Raw genomic sequence first — 21,977 nt, 5'->3', positions numbered from 1 at the left:
TGATCCACTTTGTGGGAATTGTTTCTCTGCATTTAACTCATCCTGTTGCCCTGTCACAGTGATTGGAATTTTTCACCTGCAGACCAGACACTACTTATCAACTAATTGTATTTTGAAATCCAGATAAAGCAGTCAGAATCAGAATCAGAATCACTTTATTAATCTCTGGGGGAAATTCTATGTCTTGACTCCACACACAATGAAAGTCATGTCAACTCCAGGCACATTTAGATTGAAGGTCACATAAACTCCAAAGACCACATATTATAAGCATAGTCTCACACTAAATATGAAATTTGGATTGCTTTAATTCATCATTTCACACTGAACGGTTTTGTTAATGTTCATAGATAATAAAAACCATTATGGATGGACTTGAAAATGGAAAACAAACAATAATTATTACTGTTATTACTTGTCACACTTATTACTGTTTACTGTAGTTTTTTTTAAAGTCTTATAAAATAAACATCAATGTTAAACTCATTAATTTATTTTATCATAGAGATCATTTTAAAGAGAAAGCATGGATAAACCTTGGTCATCATTTTCAAATTAAATATTTGGCATTTTATCTCTTCATATGTATCAATAAAATGAATTGATATATTAGTTTACATATAAATCTTCTGTTCTAAGTTTTATGCTTCTTTAACTTGAAGTTCAAACAAGGCTTGATGTTATGTATCCAACGACATTTAAAAATATTGATTATCCTTCTGAAATGCAAAGTAAAAACAAAACAAGGGCAACAACGTTATTCTATAACATATTGTCATAGTCCCAGTGTTGATTGTTCACTTTCAGTGAAACAGAACCAGAGAGAATGGTTAAATAGCTTATGTGTATCGAAGTTCAATCAAGGCTCAGAAACAGCGGATCAAGCCGTATGTGTTTTCAGTCTTTAGTAATCATTCAGCCTTGTCTCGGACGGTCAAACACCAACGCAGCATCAAGTGGTATAGTGTTGGAGTCATAGTGACCTCTTCTGTGATTGGTCGACACGGGGCATAAATCCTGTTCACACCATCTGATGAAAGAAAAAACGTTTTGTTAAATTGGCTCGATATCTGAGTTATATTTTTTTTCATTAAAGAGTGAAAAGTGGTAATGTACCTGAGAGCTGCGTAGGTGTCACTTGGCGAAGCTCCTTTCCAACATGCATGATCAATGAGAAGTGCACCTGTTGAACAGGAAGAAAAGACATTTTTTATTATGTATTGACACTTCATCTGGAAGAGTTCTTCATTCATTAAGTAGGTGATGATTTGGTTTTATGCGATTCAATATTGCACGACGTCATCTAACTGTTATTTGACCGGCAACAATTCAAAATGTAGACACTTAGTGCATACAACAAAACAAGCATCATAAAACAAGATTTGTGAAAAGGCAGAAAGAAAACAATATTTGGCATTTTTAAACCAGTGGCGTATGCGCATGCGTGCGTATCCATGTGTTTGGTTCACACCCGTGTAGATGCGAGCCAGACTGTATGCCAGGTCTCTGGCTGACAGTTGGAGGTAGCTGGGTGATCTGGCGGCTGCTGCCTGAACAAAACCCTCCAGTTCAGAGAGCGCACTCTCCACTGCTTTCACGGCTGGAGCCGGAGAGGAAACACTTGAAGAACCTGCAAGCAGGGACTGCAAAGAGAGCACAAAGGCCTCACATTCACCCATATGTTCGCGGGTTAAATAACACAACAAAACTAAACGGGTTGACAGGATATGTACTCAATCGCAAACCTTGACATGTGTGAAGTAAGCGTGGAGGACCATTCCTGAGCTGCGGGTCACACTGCGCAGCACATCCAGAGACAAAACATTGGTCGTACCTTCCCAAATACTCAACACCTGAGAGAGAGGAATAAGTGAACGCCTACATCATTAACAACATCAACAAAAAAACAACAACCTAGAAAGTCAGATTTTTTGGAGCAATCTCTACTTGAGCATCACGGAGGATTCCAGGCAACCCAGTATCCTCGATATAACCCTGTCCGCCAAAACTCTCCAGACATTCTGACACCACTGCCACCGCCTGCAAAACAACACACACAGGGGAAACAAAATAAACAATCAAAGCAAGACAGGTGAAATGTATTTCACCGCTCCGTCTGTCCGGTCTGTGCACCTGCTTCCCGGTGTACAGTTTGACCACGGGGGTGAGCAGACGGAGGAGGTGTGAATCAAGTTGTGTCGCCACATCACACTCCTCCCGGCCCAAGAGACGACACACATCCATCATCAGGAGAAAGGCTCCTCTCGACTCCACCTGTCCACGCCAGACGAAATGTGTGAGTGAGGCATGATGGGAGTCGCCGTGCAGAGTTCAAGCAGAGTTGAGTCGGCGGCTCACCTCCATCCTCGAAAGCGTCTGCATGTGCAGTGGGTGGTCTTTAAGAAGCTTTCCAAAGGCAGTGCGCCGACTGGAGTAGTCACGGGCTAAATGGACCACCCTGTCAACGCACACAGCAAAACCACAGTATAAGTCGGCTTTCTCACAACACAGTTTAGGAAGCCAGCGCTTTAATGTTCATTAAGTGTGACTTGCCTTCTCATTGCAGCTGCTGCAGCCACACTGTTGTGGATCCTAGTTATAGTCAACATGTTAGCGATGGAGGCCACGCCTCTTCCCTCTTCTGAGAGCTGTTGGGAATGAAACATGAAAGAAAAAATATCTTTCCACTATTTTGTACGCTTGTTAATACAACATGGTGCATCAACAAGTACATAGTAAATCATGTTTGTATGTATTACGTGCCCAATGTGTTTTTTGTTACACCAATGTTTGTTTTTTTATGTTGCAGCAATTGTTGCCAGTGGGGCATAACGGGTTAACAGTGAAATTGTAATATTTTCCATGGATTTCCATGAAGAAGACAGTTCTAAATCAAAACAGAGTGCTTTTTTTAGGATGTGTTCACACTTGTGCAATCACCCAGTTCGTGTGATTTATTTATAGAAGCGTAAACAACATCTGAAACTCAGACGACTCAAAACAAAACACTTGGAAAAGCAGGCTGATAAAAAATTTGAGTGAAGTCTGAAAGCAACAAGAAACGGAGCTCTCTGAATCTATAAAATTCTATATGTGCCGAGGTCAGAAGCTCTGCATCTGTGCAACCCATTGCTAATGTTTTTCTTTAAAATACCATCACATTGCAATGTATCACACTAAACAATCTGCCTCATTGCGAAAGTGATTAGGGTCATATTGCAGAATGAACATCATGGCAGTTGTACAATTGGTCCAGTGTTTAAAATATCACCGTGAGAAGCAAACGAATCAGACGAGTAATGGACAACTTTTTCTTCTACTTTAAATTCCTTTACTTTCAACTCCACATGTGCGAACACTGCCTTTTTCCTCTGCTATTTGCATTCCTATTAAATCTTTGTAAAGAGGACGGCTAAACTTAATTGCGATGCACCGTACATTGGCACTGCTCAGAGCTTCAGAATAAACGATGTGAGCTGAACCTCGTTTGGGTGAAAGAGGACACATATGATCGACGTCCTATAGAAAGAACCTCTAGTTTGATATTGTCGCAACAAACACCGACTCTGTGTGCTGGCAGGCCGTCCAGCAGCAGCTCAGCAGTTGGCAGCTGTCGCGTCCCCAGCTTGTCCTTCAGTCTCTGAACCTCGACGCCCCTCAGTCGACCGTCTTCGCCTCGACTCACCTCGGCGTAGAAAAGAGACAAACCTTTGCTGCCCTGTGCGACACAGAGAGAAAGACAATTGATCAATGAAGTCATTCGAATGTGTGATAAGAGGTCGTCGGGGAGTCAGCGGCAGCACCGGTGTGGTTGCTCCCGCTCTGTCCTGCACTCGGGCCAGTGTGAGAGTCACGTCAGCGTCTGTAGCAGACGTGAACCACTTGAATCCGTGGAGTTTGTACCACCCGTCTGTTTGTGGAACAGCCACCGTTTCAGTGCCGTTGGCTGAGGACAAGAAGAGGCAACTCATGAAACATCACGTTCTGCATAACAGAGACAGAACGCAGAAAGAAAAAAAAGGAATTTCCTCCAGATTTTAAACCCAATATGTTACTGATATTTCACAACAATCAACATCGTCCAAACATAAACAGATCAGCCAAAACATTAGGAGCACTGAGAGGTGATGGAAATAAAACTAATTGTCTCTGTTATATGGCACATGCTGGTGAGTGGAATACGTCTGGCAGCAAGTGAACACTCTGTCCTTAAAGTTCATGTGTTAAATCAGAAGAAATTAACAAGCGCAAGGATTTGAGTTTGATCAGAGACACATTTTGATGACCAGAGAATCTGCAGCTCTTACGACATCTTTCCACTCTGCAGTTGTCAGTTTTTGTCGAAAGTCGACCAAAGAAGAATGTTAATCAATCAAACGATCAATCTTTATGAAGCATTCTTCAGACAAAATAAGTGTCCCAATGTTCTTCATATGATTAAGAAAACACTCTCCACCCACTTCATGGACAGCTATAGCTCAGTGATGCGTGAGAGAGTGAAGGCTGGTTGTGTAATCAGATCTTACAAACAAGCTACCGGAACTGAGACTGTTGTAGAAGGTCACGCTGGTTGTGACATTAAGGTCTCAGAATACAGTGCATCGTGGTTTAATGCTTATTTCACTGTTTAAAAAAAAAAAAAAAAACTAGGCAGATGGTTATAATGTGATGGCTGATGTGTGTTTGTTATCGACATTTTGTCAGTTCTTTTACGAAATAAGAAACAATATATCTCTCTATCATTTTTGATATGACAAATTTAGGAAGTGTTCAGTTGTGCATCAGCCTTTAAACTCCAGTATGACATGAAAGCTGTTCCAGGTTGGACACACGTCGCTCCTCACCCACGTCAGATCCTCCCTGCCTCTCCGTCATCCACTGTCCAGACGTCCAGAAGTGCTCAGGCTGTCGGGAGGTCAAACGACGGAAGGCTTCCTCCACCAGCCTCGAACCACCCAGAGACTTTTCACAGCCACACAAAATTCCCCAAAATGTTGAGTTAACAAAAATGTATTAAGCACATGTGGCATCAGTGGATCAGGAAGCTTCACAATATTTTTTTATTTGTTTATGTATATATTTAAAAGGGACCATGTACAATTTAACATAAATGTTGCCCTTTGATGCATTGTGCCAGATTTCGCTGGATGCTAATTCACATCGACAGTCTGGTATCATGTTTTGTTGGGTTTGCAGGTAAATTCAACAAAATAAGTTGGTCAAGTGAGATTAACATGTCTGAACACACCTGGATGACTTTTGCAGCTCCATCAGTCATGGCCAAAGGACACGTGTAGAGACCAGATGAAGGAGAGTAGATGTACAACTTGCTCATCTGGTAAACTCGACTATAACAGACAACCACAATTTATCAATGTCAAGGTTCAGCAACTCCCCCCCCCCCCCCCCAAAAAAAAATGCTGCATACAGTCTCCTGACCTCCACTCTCCAAATGATCTCTCATAGCCAATGGCAACCAGTCCTTCCTGTGCAGATAACTCCTTCATGCGTTTCCAGGCGGGGGAGGTTACGATGTGGTCCACTCTGCGACCCCATGGATCGAAGTGCACCAACCGTGGAGGGGTGACCTCACACTCTCTGCCCCACTCGTCCACTTCTTTAGACACACGCTCTCCGAATGCACGCAGGTCAGAATAAACCGCCTGTGAACAAGTTTGTTCGGCCAAACCGTTAATGCGCAACTTCATGCTGTCACACATTTGGTGCTCGTCTCCAGGAAAAGAGCCACATGTTACCCCGAAATCACTACACAGAACCTACATCATTAGTTAACATCACCAATATTAATAATGAATATCTAGATTGTAATGTTAAATATTGGTGGTTTGTGTGAAGTATTACCCAGCTTCTTCTCTGCTCACCTCGTGGGGCAGGTGCCTCCTCAGGTATCCTCTGAGCAAGGCATCTTCAAGAAATGGATTTTTCAGTTCTGGTCTCTCCTGGAAAAAAGACCCTATCCTGGCTCTGGTGAACGGCAGAGCACTTGTTGCCTCCCAGAGTGGTTCTTCATCCGATCCCCTCCTGTCTGGCTCAGACACACTGGCTGATTTGAGGCGGACGAATCGTCGGGGAAGACCACGCCAAAACCCGTGACCACCTCTGGCGAGACGCTGGCTCGTGAGGACTGAGCTCACTGGCATGGCTCAACACCTACAGTCTGAATTGGAGAAATTCCCACAAGTATTTTCCCAAATGGAGCAAATAAAATGTATTTCCTTCAAATTGTTAAGAGTCACTGCTTCTCCTAAAACAACAAATCTAATCTCACGTCACTGATTCAGATCAATTAAAACTCAATAAATCAACTGAGATTTACCATCCAGTTGTCAGCTTGTACATTTACTATCATCAGCTGGTGTCGATCTCATACTTGAGATCCGTGCATGTTCATTTCAAATATATTTGACTTGAGTGGCACCAAATACAGATAGAAATCTGACTATTCCATGAAAAAGTATGGCACATATTTGGCTCAAAAAAGCTCATGAGTGTGGCCAAAAAATATACCACGTGCACTCTGGAACAAGTGAATCATTGAGCATTTCAAAACTTGCAATAATAATTATACAGTTTAATGTTTGATTAGGAATCTGAAAGAAAACATTCTCTCAGAATCTCTATTTATATACCGCATGAGAAACGTGAATTGAAACATTTGGATATAAATTAGGATGTATTTTTCATCATATTTCTGTGGTTTGAAGACATTGAGATGAAATTATGCACTTAATTGTATCAAGTGGTAAGCAAAACATGGGAAAACTTTATTCCTAGTAAATCTGATAATAAAATTATCAAAATTATTGAAAAGTGTATCACTAAAAAATATGCATCACTGCTGATTTTATTTTTTCTTTGAAAAATACAATATTTTGAGTAATTTTCAAAAACAATTGTGTTTTATCACATGAGATGTATCATAAATGTAGTAAGTAATAAGTTTGGCGATGACGAACTGGGTCAAAGGTCATTTGACTCCTGGTCCGCAGACGTTGGCTTCATTGTATTTACTGGGATAACAGTTTGACAACTCATGCTAACGTAAAGTTTCTATCGCAGCTGTTTTCTTTAACAGTGTCTGTAATTCCTTTTTCAGCTCAACAACAATAACACGGACAACAACCGACCTGTATGAAGCTTTATGAAAAAAACCCTTTAGTGATTTTTCACACAGAAAACTCCTATAGCGCTCGTATATGGCAGGTAAAAGCTTGGGGGGAAAAAACTAATGAAATGCGGAGGAGCCTGACCTTAATGCACAGCTGTTTACTATCCCGTCTGAAGACGTTCGACTGCCTGGTGTTTTGGATTAACTGGTTTCCCTGTTAACTGGTGACCGACTTCCTTTAGCGTCCATTACAGCCGACGCCATAGTGTCGGTCACAAGCTACCAGGGGAACCACTTAATCCGAAACACGGAACAGGCTCTTAAAGGTGCGTCTCAATTTATATCTTTGAAAATGATAGGAAAATTCCCGTTTCCCAGCAATGTCGATACTGTAAACGTATAGAGTTATATTTCTAAACTCATTTTTGATGTGTTTTTATTTTCATGAGGTTTAAGAGAATGGTGAAGAAATGTTTTGTTTGCTAAATCCAACATATAAGAAAGATTACCTGGGTATCAAATTTACTAAACCCTATATTTCATACAATCCAAATAGAAATGTGAACATGGGGTGAAGCTTCGTTCAACATTCAGCATTTCTATTTGCTGCTCATTTTAAACGGTTTTCAGATAAATCAATATACCTGATTCGTCTAGCAATTTATACTTGGTGTAAGTCTAAGAAAATAAAAGTCCGGCAGCTCATTTTGGAAAAAGTAATTGTTCATAACTAAATATAAAAAGCTGCCATGACAAATTCTTCAGTCTTAAGTTACAAATGAAAAGAAAACATGGGGAACTGTGGGTCTGCTTCACCATATATTGTAGCCTAAAAGCACATTTCAGAAAATAGATACACTATTGACTTCAGTGCATCAGAAAAGGAAATTAATTTGAACCTCATAAACTGTAATTAGCCTGCTAATACAATAAACAATACCATTTACTTTTCATTTACCACACAGAGCATGTGTTGCAGAACCTGGTTTATTGTTTTGAGTAGTTTGTCAAAAATACAGAATAAATTGTTCCATCAGAACAAAAAGTTGAAAGCATGCAATGTTTATTAAAACATTTCCATGACGTTAAAAATCTCTTCAAAAAAGGACACAGGCACCGATTACTTTTTAACACACAAACTTGCATTCTACTGAATTTCCCCCCAAAACAACACAAAACAGTCATTGCTTAAATGTAGAGAAGGTTTGAGGGAATATTTATACTGATAAAACCCAGTAAGCCGTTTTTGTTTGTGAGTGAGGCAAAACACTGTAATTGTAAGTCGTCAACTCAATCTGCTGCCCAGGATGGAATAATGTGACTTTAGTGTAGAAAAATAAAAGTTGTTTTAGTTCAGGCTGCAGCTGTTGAGCATTTGTCTCACTTAGAGAACAAGGAAACAAAACAAACGGAGCTTTTTAACCCAGTAAAACACCATGTAAATGATCTTATTTGTACTAAACAAACCTAGAGAAACCATTCTAAAGCTTCAACAGTATAGATTGAGATTAACATTTAACATGTCTTCACATATATAAAATGGACTAAAAGGAAGAACCACAGAATAAACAAAAAAAAAGGAACAGAAAAAGAATTGAACTTAGATCAATCTGATTCACCAAGAAAATGGGTCAATATGAAAACATCCCAATTTGCAGCCATCAGCAGTCCTTGGATGAATCCTGCCAGTCTGATATGTCAATATTTTCTTCTAATCGCCCTTGGTGAGGAGGTCTTCAATGTAGGCATCGAGTTCATCATCTGTATTAATGTCAATATCCTGAAAATGTGGAGGGGAAAAAAAACAAACAATTTACATGCATTCGACAAAACGAGTGTGAACTGAGAAAATCTGATGCACGCTCACCTCTTGTACTTTCTGTAGAAGTGCCACAATGTTTGTTCGTAGCTTCTGCAGTTTCTCATCGGCTTCTCTCAGTTTCACCTCACTGTTGTTGCTCTTCTCCTCCACGGCTTTGGCTCTGGCATCAGCTCTGCTCTGGTATGAATTACACAGCGACTGCAGACCTGATTCATACTGCTGGAAATACTCTTTCTAAATGGGGAGACAAACACATAAGAATCTCAAGCAAAGGCCATTTTAGATTTGCATCATATGTTATGAATATCAATGCTTCCACCAGTAGACCAAAATGTAGGCTTAAAAAGGGTAAAAATGTAAAACTCAAGGTTTTAGAGGTCACTGATCTCTATTCAGTCACGAGATGCTCCAAGTTTTCATACATGATCCATTTTCCGAAAACGCTTGTAAAAAATAAAATCAATTAATATATTTTGGCGTGTGTCCAGGATTGAAATTTGTTGTCATTCATTGACACACATGTTCCAAAATGAATTCAAAATAACCCTGAAATATTGCTTTTTTTAATCAATTATGGGTGAAAAAAATCAATACATGTAGTATTATTTCAAAGTGGAATTTGTAGCCATCAGACTGTGTTATGCTTCACTGAATTGATACCATCTTCCGAAGCCTGCGCATGCAAGGGTTTCTGGGATAGCAAAAATGGTGGCACGGCAGCTCAAGCAAAAAAATTCCACAACATTTGACCGATTCAGCCTGAAAAAAATCCAGACTTTCTCTGAGTACTGGAGCCACGAGAACAGTCTGAAATGTTGTGAAACTGATCGTTGAGGATTTTTCCAGTTGCAAAGCGAGGCCGAGTGTACAAAGGGGATCTTGAGACACTATTCCTCGGGAATGTTCGGGAGTTTCTGTGACCGCAAGGTGTCAACAAACTGGGGTAGATTTCGCTGGAAACATGTGTTTGTATGCGTGTCATGACAAATTTCCTTCAGGAAGGTATCGACAACGTATGAGAGATGTACATCAACAACTAAAACTGATTCCTAAAATTTCCATTCTTCCCGTGTGGATTCTGGTAGAGTAACTTTAACTCTAATCTATGCGTTTAGATGCTGATCTTTCAAAATTATCTGGTGTCCGTCTTACCAATGGGAAAGCCACCAGCTCCTCTGCTGTCATGCTGTTAACGTCATCTTTTGGAATCCGAAAAGCAGGAGGGAAGAAATAACGTAACATTGTCCTGTAAAATTGACAGAGAGTGAACAAAGACCAACACAAAGAACAATTCTGAAACTTTATCCCAAGCGGTGTGCAAACGGCACAGATTCCCTGGCAGGGGCTCACCTCAGCATAGTAACCAGGCTGTCGGTCACCTCTCGGCTGGTTCCTGGTTGGGTGGTGTCTGGCTCCATGGGGGCCGGCCCCTTCTCCGTCTCCTGCTGGGTGTCCGGCGTCTGAGAGATCGGAGACGGCGGCCGCATCAAGCGGACCTCGTCGCTGCCCTTAAATACCCTTTGGAGAGAAACACGTAGGCATGTGAGAAATATCTGGCGTAAACAAAATTACATAGAGCACCACACAAACTCTCACCATCGGTCTTTGGGAGTCGCTCGAGGTACGTAGTCAAATTTCACTTTCCAGCGGATGCTCTGTTTGTTCGCCTCCACAGCAACAACTTTCCCCGTGAACCACTCCTTATTGACACGCACTTCAACCAACAAGCCTTTATCTGTGGGGGGAAATAAATGACACACAGCAGGTTAAAAAAAACAATCTTTTTCTGGGGTTGTCTGTTGAAGTAATCAGCTCACCTTTCTGAGCATTTTTAACGTCGTTCTCTGGTTCCTGTTGCGTTTTCTCAGGTGCCTGCAAAAACAGAAGTGTGTAAACACTACAACTGAGACGATCCACTCAGAAGAGAGTCACCGAGTGTTATTGGAAAAAGCCCAAGAAAGAAATAAAGTGTCACTATGACCTCTGGTGTGGATTAAGAAGGACATGCTCTGTTCAAGAGAACTGTTAGTTGAAGAAAACTAAGAAAATGTTAAAAACAAACTACTTTTCATAGTGAGAGAGGAAATTTGATGAAACGCCTACAAGCACTTGGTTAAAAGTCTTGACTGTTAGAAGCCGTGAGAGCGGATGCAGCCCAGTTTTAGTGGAGGGTAGTGGAGAGATGGGACCCGGTGAAGCTACCTTTGGTTTAGCCACATGCTGTGTAGTGGATTTGGGTTTAAGGGCAGAGCTTGGTGTGGTTGCGGTCTGCCGTGACGAAGCAGTAACCTTCTTCTGAGGCTGAGACCGTGTGCTAACCTGCAAGGTGGACAGCAGAGGGACGGTCCAGTAACCTACTTAGCAACCTGGAGTGGCCAGTGTCATGCTTTCCTTTACTGCGTGAACAGGAAAGTACCTGGAGTGGCCAGTGTCATGCTTTCCTTTACTGCGTGAACAGGAAAGTAAATTTTGTTCCATCTGATTCACCGAGCTCTTGTTCGGAGTCTCAGTGCAGCTCTGTGAGTTGTCGTATTAATAGCCAACACATTGTGCAACCAGACAAAATGACACTCAAAGAGACACCTGGCCACTGTTGTAATCTCTGCACAGGAGACTTTCAACTGTCATCAGCATAGCAGGTGAACATAAAACATATGTAATATGGTGATTCATCATTTCTCTTTGGGGAAAAAGTAAAAAGTTTCAAGGAAAACTATTTTTAAAGGACCATCACTGCTTCCTCCTGCTCATACGCATTTAAAATTGTATTTTAACTTTGTATTAATTAACAAACAATGTAGATAAGATTTAAATACAACTACAAACACAAGAAAATGGCAAAATCTAAACTGTTTTTACCAATATTTAGCTAAATTCTTTGTGAAAGATCCTGTAGTACAAGCAAAGAGCTGCTGCAAATGGTCATTTCCCCTCCTCAAACTTACAATTCCATAGAAATAATATATGGCAAGAGAGCGAGCACAGCCACCAAATAGCAAAAAGAAACTGCGGCAAACATCTCAACACTAATGTTCATAAAGCATGTTGCACATCGCATCACATATGGTTAAGACAACTGAAAGCAAAGCAAATACAATTTGACAAAACTTAAAAATTGAGGAAGTAAGTTTGTTGAAGCAGATCAGGTAGACAACAAATATTTGTTATTGATTCTTTTTTTTAATTCATTAACACACTTAAAACGTGTTAGCTGTTTAGTGAAACTTTTGTTTACCATATATAATTTAAACCTCTTGCTATATTAGAAAATGACGCCTTTTTTGTGACTACTTGGGTAATTTATCTGGGAAAAGGCCATATGTATGAAGGCATTTTGTTTATGGTTTGCTGCTGATGTATATGACTTTTCCACAATAAGGTTTGAATGACATTAAAAATCTGCCCTCCAAAAAACAATCTACTGCTTCAAGTGAACAAAGGTGAACATTTACCTCGTCTATTTTACCACGTTTGGGAGGCGCAGCTTTCCCGCCCACTTTACCACGGTTACCAGAGGCTGTGGCCATTTTGGACTTCTTGGTCTGTGGTTCTTCTTCGCTCTCCTCACTGTCTTCGTCATCCTCCTCATCTTCATCTTCATCTTCTTCCTCCTCCTCCTCATCACTGTCCTCCATCTGTATTATTCGCTTTCGCTTTCCAACGGGTGCTGGTTTGACTGGTGACGCTTTGGTAGATGCCTGCATAAAGACGACAGATGTCACCATTTCACATTCTTATCAAATTCAAGGGTGCGTTCACATTTCCTGGTTTGATTGGGACCAGAGTTCTCTTCAGGGAGTTTTTGGGAGAATGTTTCGTTTGGGCGTCTTTGAACGCTGCACCGAACTCTGAACCAGATCTAACAACGACCTCTGATCCCCTCGAAATCATTGATCTGGGCTCTCGTGCAAACATTCTTTTTAGCAGGTGGGGGAAGAGGACGTGACAGAATGCAATGCACTCTGGGTAGTACACAAACAAAGCTAACTGTGTGAATCAGAGGAAGAAGACGCAGAAAAAAAAACAGCAACTAACCAACCAAACCAGCAGCTATTGTAATTGCAGAAGAAACAAAACTGCGACTCACCCGTGAGCTGCGACTGGATGGAGGGGTCTTGGCTACAGCTTTGGGTGAGGGTCTGGCAGCAGGTGGGGGAGGCTTTCCTGCCGTTCGAGACTTGGATGGTTCTTTCTGTGGAGGAGGCGTTGGGGCAGAAGCCTGGGTGGGCCGCTGTGAAGCTCCACGTGACGAAGGGACACTTGGAACATTTTTCAGATGCGCAGGGAGCGGCGGGGAGCGGGGGCGGCCTGCGGTCCTGTCAGAGGATCTGGTCGCCTGAAAAAGAGAAAACACCTTTTAATAAGACAATGCATAAAAAAATGTGAATGTTGCACTCGGTAGAGTGCACAGCATTGGCAAGGCCAAATATGTTCACAGAACCGAGTTGACATCTCTGGCATGTTAGCCCATATCGATGCTAACTAGCCTGTCAGATGGCGACATCACTGTGCAAACACTGAGCGGGGGCACACAGAACTACCACTACCCGACTCAATGCTCTCATACCCGAGTCAGTCTGCTGTGACTTTGTTAAAAGTTGGCCAGAAAACCCAAACACGGACAGACGATTTCGCTGCACAAATTCTACTCGATGAAAAAAAAATGACACATGGAAGCACATACCTGAGAGGAACCCTCAGTCGGCTTCATGCTAACCTCCAGTGGCAGTTTTTTGACATCTGCTGCAGACTTGATGGTATTGGTTTTCTGAAGGAAGAAAACATAACATTTATGCCCCGATACAAACGGAAAGATATACAGACTCGAGTAAGAAACCTGCAAAGCCTCCAGTTTCTCCTGCTGCTGTTTGATTTTCTCTGTCAGCTCTTTCTGTTTATCTTCAGCTGTTGGCTTGTCCTTCTTCAAAACACCACAAGGCAAATTCTGCTTCTGTTCAGGTGCTTCACACCTGAAATCATAAATAACACTCAGGTATCAATACACTGTTTGCTAAATGCAGAATACGAGTTACTCCTCAAGTATTATCATGAATTTACAAGTATTTTTGTGGTTGTACCTGTCTTGTGTGCTGTCAGGGTTCATGAGACACACCCAACTGTCTGGGTAGCGTTTGTCCACCGCGTCCATTTGGAAAGGAAGTGTTCTCCACTTTAAACATTTATCTAAACAGTAAACGCATAATGATCAGGAAATGTGAGGATGAAATAAATCAGTGACTAAGTGACCCTGTGGAGATTCAGTAAGGATGTGAAGAGGTGTGTGTGAACGTACCGCACTGAATCGTAAGCGGTATCTCCATGGCTCGACGTCTCTTGTATCTGAGCTCTGATGAGGGAGGTGCAGACCAGCTGGCTGACAGATATCCAAACTCATCCCAAAACTTCACAATGCCCTTCTGAGCTGCAGAACAAATACAGACGCTCAGAATTTATTTTCATACAGCAACAAATTATCTTTACCCATTTCCAAGAACATAGCAGGGCTGGACAATTTAGAACAAGATTTTTTTTCTATTTAATTCCTTAGTTGAACTTTAAATTGACTTAAAGTAAACATTTGAAGTATTTCTGCATCATTATGTGTGATCTGAATTTTTATTCTTCCATCCCATAAAAGCTATCGTTTCTGTTTTGGTGTGGAACAGGTACTTAAAACATTTCACTGTACGTTATATGTATAATTGTTGTTTGTGAAAAATAAAGGACTTGACTGTCTGGCAGAGGAGTTTAACAGTTTAACTTCAATTTTCATGGAGAAAAGCAGAGTTCAAACTCCCATCTCAAGTTTTTGAGCTTTCCAGACTGGATCATTTCATGAAACCTGAAAGAGCAGAACATTTTCTTTCAACGACACAACCATGTGATACACTAATAAGCTGCCATGACAGTAAGTACGCCCACAACGAAAACAATGTGAGTCATCTATTAAAGAATGTGACATGCGATACGACATTAGATTACTTGCACCCATCCATGTGTGGATCTTTCACAAAGATTCACATCAAGCTATTTTTGGGTGCCAACATTCTTTATTGCTCAACATTAAAAGGTTATGTATCATGTTTTTCTTTTAATTATAAAGGATCAAAGTATAATTTGAAATGACAAAGTGGTGAAGTTTGAGCGAGGAACAAACTCAACACCTTAAAACAAGTTACTAATTTCATCAGTGGGTTGAAGAAACAACTGGTAAACCACAAAGAAAACGCCTCTATATAGCCAGTGTTTGATTTGTGAGATACTGTAGAAACACAAAACCAAAACACGGTGAGCTCTGGGAGGGATGATTGGATCAGCACACACAAGGAACTCATTCAAGTAAAACTAATCAAAATCATCCATCCATCTTAGATATTACTTTAACTTGTGGAACAGCTGACTCAGGGCAGCGCAGTGGCCCAGTGGATAGCACTCTCGCCTCACAGCAAGAACGTCTGGATTCAAACTCCAGCCGGGGATCTTTCTGTGTGGAGTTTCCTCCTGGTACTGCCGTTTTGCTCACAGACCAAAAAACACGCACTGTGGGTCCCTGAGCAAGACCCTCGGCCCCCATTAGCTGCTCTGTGTGGCTGCCGACCGATGGCTCTATTGGGTAAACAAATCTCTCCTCGGGAGACTAATAAATGAATGAAGGCAGGACAGAAAAACATGGCCAGTCCATAATAGGGCAAACACAAAAAGGCAGAGCATCACTTCAATTCAAAGCCATGAATTATCCTCAAACGCATGTGGGAGTCAATCAGATTATGCAGTTAAAACAGAGACGTACAGCAAATCCACAAAGAAAAGCCCCGGAGGCTAACCTGAACTGGAGTCACGGAAGATCTCACTAATGGGAGTGCTCATCACTATACCGTAAGTCGCTTGTGACAGTTAAATTCCCTATAGTCAATAGAGGTTGACACAGCCTGCATGCCATTCTACCTAGTTTCGACTCGTCTTCAGTAGTTGGATATACAAACTACATCATGAAAACCTCTCTTGCTTTCTGAACATAGGAGGATTCTGAATTCATGAACTTGACAAACAAGCCAACAACTAGAAATGGAGCAATTTATTCATACTTACCAATATTGGTGTCCTTCCAATACTGAGCTAAATATTCTCCCATGGATTTTAATAAATGTCGATACTCTTTAGCATCTGCAAAGTCTTGTTTGTTGTGTGTGGGTTCCAGGACTAAATACGGGACATCTACAACTCCGACGACACCACCGCACGCCCTGAAATACAAAATTCACTTTACTGCTGAAGATTTCAGTGTTATTCATTTGTTCCCACTTCTCAGCGAATCCACGTATCTCACTTACATGCCTCCCTCCAGCTGAGGCCCCGTCTTCTCATACATCTTAATGAGACGTGAGGAATTGTACACAAACATCCCATCCAGGTCCCTCTGGTCAATGTTCACTCCAAATACAAAGTTCAACTCTTTGGGCTCCTTTAATGCTCTAAAGAGCAACAAAGAAATGAGAACCACAGAAATGGAAAAAGACAAATAATTGTTCATTTGTTTAGATCAATGGTTTCTTTCGGCATAAAAAAAGAGCACAATAGTTGGCAAATGCTGCAAACACATTTGTCATCAGCCAACACAAAAACCATAGAATTACAAATAAATAGCTGGTTATTCTAAACCCATTGTTCACCCCCCAAAAAGTTTTCAATTGTCATACTTTTGCTTGAGTTCCAGAGTCCTTTTTTTCATTTCAGCATCTCGTCGAAGCATCATGGCGGAATCCTGAACTTTCCTCAAAACTGCCTGAAGAAATAAAATAAGGATAGAGCCATTAGAAATCACAACAAACTTTTTTCTTTTTTAAAGTTTTTTCTTATCTTCATGCATTTTCTTTAGCACGTAATACAATGTGTTGTACTTCTTGTTGGAAGCTGCCAGCCAACATTTAATGAATTTTCTGTCATTTTTTTTTTTTTACTTTTCAATCAAATAAATTAACTCATTTGGCAAATAAAATACGACCATTGGCTTACCCGCGACTCTTTGGACAGGTCGCCTCCTAATCTGGCCTCCAGAGACAGGCGTTTGCTCTCTGCCTCTCTGGCCTTCTCCTCAGCTTGAGTGCAAATAAGAACATTTGTCAGGTTGCTCCAGTTGCAACAAAACTCACATGGATATAAACACAAAGCCGACTCACCAATCTTTGCAAGGTGATCTGCTTTTTTTATTTCTTGTTCGGCACGAGTTTTAAATCGATTTGATGAATATTTGTAAACCCTTTGAACAAAAAAACAAACACATAGTGAAGACCTTGGCGTTTCTAAAAGAAATGCAGCTGTTTAAGTGTGCGCTTATATTGACCTTGGTTTATAAAGACAGCAGGAAAGTCTCTTTGTTCTGACTTTGTGTCCCTGGATAAAAATTCTCATGCGTGGATCGATGTACAAAACGGCCGCGTAGGCCCTGAATGACCTTCTCTCTGGCTTCCTGTGAAAGGAAAGGATGCATCCATCATCATTCACAGAATACCATACACCGCAAATCAAGAATGCACCATGTTCATCAAAGTACTCACACTCCTTCAGCGGATGTCCCAGCCATCAGAATGTCTTGGTGATCAGTCTCCACATCCAGCTCTGGTTCTCTGCTGTCCATCAGCTTCAGGTTGTAGACGATCACAAGAGTACCTTTAAATAAAATACAGAGCAAATGTGCATTACAAACGGTTCATTAAGGGCAATACTTGACACCAAAGCACACAGATATCATCCAAGCCATCAGTGTCTTTTGGACCAGTTGTGAACATAAAGGTAAGGAACACCATCAGAATTTACTCAACAACTACTGTATTTTCCGCACTATAGAGTGCGCCTGTTTTCCATTTTGAAAACAATTGTGTACAATCAATTACTTTTTTTTTTTAATCAAGTACCTGCAAATATTGTGAAGTTTCATTGAATTTACATTATTTGCTGACATTGCAACATTTTCTGCAGCGCAAACAAATCAATGGCGATCTTTCCACTTTGCACATTGATAATCCACTAATGAGCTTACCAGTACAGCTTTCTATTTTGTTGAACTGCTCCATCAGCTGCTGTTCGTTTTTGAAAGGTGAATATTTGAAGATCAGTTCCGTCTCAATGGCATATTTCTCTGGATCAGAAGTCAGTGGTTCCTTGGTCTTCAGGTCCCAGGAAGGCAGAGGCACTATGACCTGAACAGAAGACCATAGATTGTAGGTACAAATGTCCAGAGGAGTGAACCCTTCACTTTCTGACGACGGCTTGATGTCCACTGAAATTCTGAATATCAGTTTTCATCACAACCAAAAGTGTTGTATTGAAAAATAAGTTTGTTGGCCTGGTTGTTATCTAATGTGACATCTACACATTTGTCCACAATCTACTTGTACTTACAATGTGGGTATACTGTTTGTGCAAAATACATCAATATGGTACAATATGGTAAGTCAGCCAAGTACGTGTAACAGCCAATAATTCAAGAAATAGATTATCATGCAATTCATGTTTAAAGTTTTGTCTAGTGTGTTCCTTGATCTGACTCTGACCTCATCAAGACCCTCCTCTTCATGAAAGGTCCGTGACAGGAAAAGGCAAGTCAGTGTATTCTCCTTTTTTGTGAACAAGATGAAGTCTTTTCCAATGCGCATGGAGCCGCTACGGGAACAAGCACATGACACTGAAGAAACACTCGTGCATCAACAGTGCAGTCATCATCGCATGGAAACTTGAAGGGAGAGCTTACGATTTCAGCCCATTTCCATATTGTCCGATCTGAGAGGACTCAGAGGACCGTTTGTTTGACTTTCCAAACTGAATCACATGAGTCGCCTCATCTATTAAAAGACATATAAACAAAACGCATTAGCCAAAAATCAAAAATAAGCAAAAGAGCACGTTGGATCTAAAAAATAAAAAAACAACAACAACACAACTTGAACATTGGCTTAAGTTGCTACTCGGGTAATAATGTGGCACTTACTTGGGTCCATCCCAATTCCATCGTCTAGAAAACAGAGCATGTAGCCACCACGCAGCTCTGGCCTTTTCTCTGCCAAAAAGAGGAAAGGCAAATGACAGGGATAAACGTCACAAAACAAAAGTGTACACTTCATTGGGTGAAACAGATGATTTTTTTAGTCATACCTGTGTAAATGTCTATCCGTGTGGCATTGGCATCTCTGTGAAACAATTAAGAAAACTGTAAGGCTTTCTGTAGGAACCACACAAACATCAGGAATAAACCAGTTTCAAGGCTGAAAAATCTCCCAACAGAACCTGAGATATAAACTATTACAGGTACCTTGAATTGTCCACAAGTTCTGCCAAGGCTCCAAATAAGAATTCGTGGGTCGTCCTAAAAACACAACACAACCAAATTAAATAAACAGGGAACTACTAATGAGGTGCATTAGAAATTGAGTTTCATTATGAAAAACAGTCAACAGTTGAATTTACTGATAAATGTCTACAACGGCAAGCGAGGCATTGCTTTTTTTGTGTGCCAATTTTGATAAAAGGCAGCTCTTCCAGTCTTGTACATGCTCTCATGGTTTCATTTTTTTTATGGCGTTCAAAGAATCCCTCAGCAGTGGACTTGGGAATGAAACCCAGTTTAATAGCCTCTGTATTTTTAATGTGTTAGCTTGTGCATTACTGCAAATGCAGCACACTCAGAGACTCAGTTTCACAACACAAAGCGGTAATGTCATAATGACGATCTGTTCGGTAACAATTTCGAATGATCTCCGTTTTTACTTTTGTTGTACACAGTCAGTGTCAGTTTCATCTTGAACTTCTATTAACACACAATTCAAATTCCACATCTTGTATGCAACAGCAGAAATTTTATATGTGTAACATTCAGGGTATGATTTTTGAAGAAAGCAAGAGGTGATTGCGTTATTTTGAAGAACTTTCCGTGGGATAAATTAAACTATTTTCTATTGTATCTTCTATTCTATTCTTCTCTTCAGGTCTTTGTGGTGGGACAGTGGGGATTTCCTTGACATTTTGGAGAGAAAAAAATACCAATATAAAGGAGACCAACTAATGTAAAAACGCAAGACCATAAATGTCCAGATCTGACATCTCATGGTGTATATAGAGATGCTATACAGAAGTCATAGATGTGCACATGAACTGCAACTGCATCTGCAACTTCCCACTTGTGGGCCTAATAAAGGTTTATCTAATTTAATAATCTGTGGCCTTCGAAAAACTTTAATAGTGGTGCTAGTTGAAGGGGTGATAACAATGTACAGTTGGTAGTGATGCCAAAAGCAATAACATCCACCCATGAGGGATGTTTAGCGGTCAGTCTACTTCTCTACTCTTATCTTATATCTGAACTTTGGGTCATGACGAGAAGAATGAGATTGCAGATAGCAATAGCTAAAATTAGTTTTCTCTGTAGGGTGGCGGGTGTCTTTCTTAGTGATTCAGTGAGGAGTTCAGCCATCTGAGAGAGACTCAAAGTCAAACTGCTATTTCTCCACATTGAGAGGAGACAGTTGGGGTGATTTGAGCATCTGATTAGGATGACCCCTGGTTGCCCCCTATTAACAGGCATGTCCAACTGAGAGGAGACCCCAAGGTGAGATTATTTCTCTGGTTTGGTCTGGGAGCCACTTTGGATTCCTCCAAGAGAACTGGAGGATCTTGTAGGGGACAGATATTTCTGGTCTGCTTTGCTCTCTATATGGCCATCGCCACCCCATATGGACTAAGTGCTTTAAAAAAAAGGTGATGTATCGAGTTTGCCCAAGAGAAGTAAAAATGTTGATTTTGTAAAGCAATGCAAGCAAACTACCCATGAAGGCAATTTATATGTATGGAGTTAGGAAGTTCGAACTGGTTACTCGAATGATGATACTTACGAATTCGTGTGCAGGTACTCAAAGGTGAGCTGAGCCCTGCTCAGGCTGCTGTAGCTGGTATAGGCCATTGACACGGACAGGTATTCTCTTCTTACTTCCTTGTCCTCGACGAATTCTAGTCTAGGGCGTTCATCCTATCAAGAAAATGAGCCATTACACATCTTGCTCGTCGACAGCCACATTTCCAGTTTTCATTATAGGAAACGCTGGGCATGGTATGGTATTAGCTGTTGATCTAGACATGGGAGACGCCCATTATTCAGTAAATTGTCCCTGCAGAGGAGGGCACCAGTAAAATCCACGTGGGGGGCCTGCTAGGAAAAACAAAATGTTGAGTGAAGAGCTTCTCTTGGCGCAACGTTTCCTATGACAACAGTTAGCGTATCTACACCAGTGCAAAACTCCGTCCATAACCCCACTGTTTACCTGCGACGCTGTGGAAAGTTGTGTACTGCCGTTGAACAAACGGCACAGTCGTTAAGGGCGTTATGCACCATCGTCATTCGGTTTTTAGGTCGGCTAACATTAGCAGCTAGCGGACATTAGCATTACAGTCCCAGAGAATGTTTACGAGGCTACGGCAGCTCGCGAAGCGACACACTCTGGACACCCAATGCGGACGTTCACCGGAACAACGTCCGCCCACCGTTTCCTCTGACCACTTAATGTGCAGCATATACAAATTAAGTTAAGGTGGAATAAATAGTTGGAAACATTACGTTTTCTTTCCCATGTCAGTGAACACTTCGCCAGGCCGCGAGGAATCCATCCATCTATCCGACGTCATTAATTGGTTTCCCTAAGCATTGCAGGAGGCCCGCCTCTGGCTTCTCCTGCCAGCCAATAGGATTGCAGCAAGTGAAGAATTTCGACGCTGATTGGAGGTCGTACCTGTGACGTGAGGGGATAACGATCCCATTTTTTCCCTACTTCCAAACTTTATTTGGAACTAAAGCTATACAAACAGACAGGGGGTGAAAACAAAGATACAGTTGCAAACATCAAAGATAAAGAACACATACAAAATTCGCGTCCAATTTTTTTTTTTTTAAAGATTGAAAAAAAATAAAATACAATTTGTATGTATAACATTTTTAGTGGCAATTTTTGAAAATCACTTTTCATTGGGTGTGAGGTGGGGCTT

General features: G+C 41.1%; 2 protein-coding genes across 4 annotated transcripts; both read right to left on the bottom strand.

Moving 5' to 3' along the window:
- Nucleotides 1-138: 138 nt before the first annotated feature.
- LOC308132960 (acyl-CoA dehydrogenase family member 11) lies at nt 139-7,328 on the bottom strand. Of its 2 annotated transcripts, none has more exons than XM_080500191.1 (15): nt 7,272-7,328; nt 5,883-6,178; nt 5,440-5,663; nt 5,249-5,348; nt 4,845-4,962; nt 3,804-3,946; nt 3,566-3,718; nt 2,554-2,648; nt 2,359-2,458; nt 2,134-2,274; nt 1,948-2,040; nt 1,746-1,853; nt 1,472-1,643; nt 1,117-1,183; nt 139-1,030 (listed from the first exon to the last, which is right to left on the bottom strand). In XM_080500191.1, the coding sequence occupies exons 2-15, from the start codon at nt 6,159-6,161 to the stop codon at nt 916-918; spliced, it is 1,908 nt and encodes a 635-aa protein (XP_080356317.1). In that variant the 5' UTR covers nt 6,162-6,178; nt 7,272-7,328; the 3' UTR covers nt 139-915. The 2 variants fall into 2 exon arrangements, with proteins under 2 accessions (XP_080356317.1, XP_080356318.1); XM_080500192.1 differs by lacking the exon at nt 7,272-7,328 and adding an exon at nt 7,149-7,213.
- A 772-nt stretch (nt 7,329-8,100) lies between these two features.
- On the bottom strand, nt 8,101-21,616 carry morc2 (MORC family CW-type zinc finger 2). 2 transcript variants are annotated; one of them, XM_080500167.1, is made up of 27 exons: nt 21,553-21,616; nt 20,834-20,967; nt 19,258-19,311; nt 19,101-19,135; nt 18,937-19,005; nt 18,700-18,790; nt 18,503-18,611; nt 17,989-18,148; nt 17,507-17,618; nt 17,293-17,418; nt 17,129-17,208; nt 16,965-17,047; nt 16,649-16,734; nt 16,283-16,423; nt 16,041-16,195; nt 14,245-14,373; nt 14,030-14,135; nt 13,789-13,921; nt 13,636-13,719; nt 13,039-13,287; nt 12,404-12,649; nt 10,769-10,823; nt 10,548-10,686; nt 10,302-10,469; nt 10,104-10,197; nt 8,997-9,185; nt 8,101-8,909 (listed from the first exon to the last, which is right to left on the bottom strand). In XM_080500167.1, exons 2-27 carry the CDS (start codon nt 20,899-20,901, stop codon nt 8,841-8,843), a joined length of 3,030 nt encoding a protein of 1,009 aa, XP_080356293.1. In that variant the 5' UTR covers nt 20,902-20,967; nt 21,553-21,616; the 3' UTR covers nt 8,101-8,840. The 2 variants fall into 2 exon arrangements, with proteins under 2 accessions (XP_080356293.1, XP_080356294.1); XM_080500168.1 differs by lacking the exon at nt 21,553-21,616 and adding an exon at nt 21,260-21,393.
- Between the last annotated feature and the right edge of the window lie 361 nt (nt 21,617-21,977).

The sequence above is a fragment of the Blennius ocellaris genome (assembly GCF_963422515.1).
Source record: "Blennius ocellaris genome assembly, chromosome: 7".
In the NCBI taxonomy this organism is placed as follows: Eukaryota; Metazoa; Chordata; class Actinopteri; order Blenniiformes; family Blenniidae; genus Blennius; species Blennius ocellaris.
This window is presented reverse-complemented; position numbering and strand designations above follow the sequence as displayed.

Coding starts and splice junctions, on each gene's coding strand:
- LOC308132960 (XM_080500191.1), bottom strand. CDS start 6,161: ATGCCAGTGAGCTCAGTCCTCACGAGCCAGCGTCTCGCCAGAGGTGGT. Junction 2,459..2,553: donor GCAGCAGCTGCAATGAGAAG/GCAAGTCACACT, acceptor GTGCGTTGACAG/GGTGGTCCATTTAGCCCGTG. Junction 1,854..1,947: donor GAATCCTCCGTGATGCTCAA/GTAGAGATTGCT, acceptor CCTCTCTCTCAG/GTGTTGAGTATTTGGGAAGG.
- morc2 (XM_080500167.1), bottom strand. CDS start 20,901: ATGGCCTATACCAGCTACAGCAGCCTGAGCAGGGCTCAGCTCACCTTT. Junction 19,006..19,100: donor ACGGATAGACATTTACACAG/GTATGACTAAAA, acceptor TCTTTTTGGCAG/AGAAAAGGCCAGAGCTGCGT. Junction 16,735..16,964: donor ACCTGTCCAAAGAGTCGCGG/GTAAGCCAATGG, acceptor TTATTTCTTCAG/GCAGTTTTGAGGAAAGTTCA.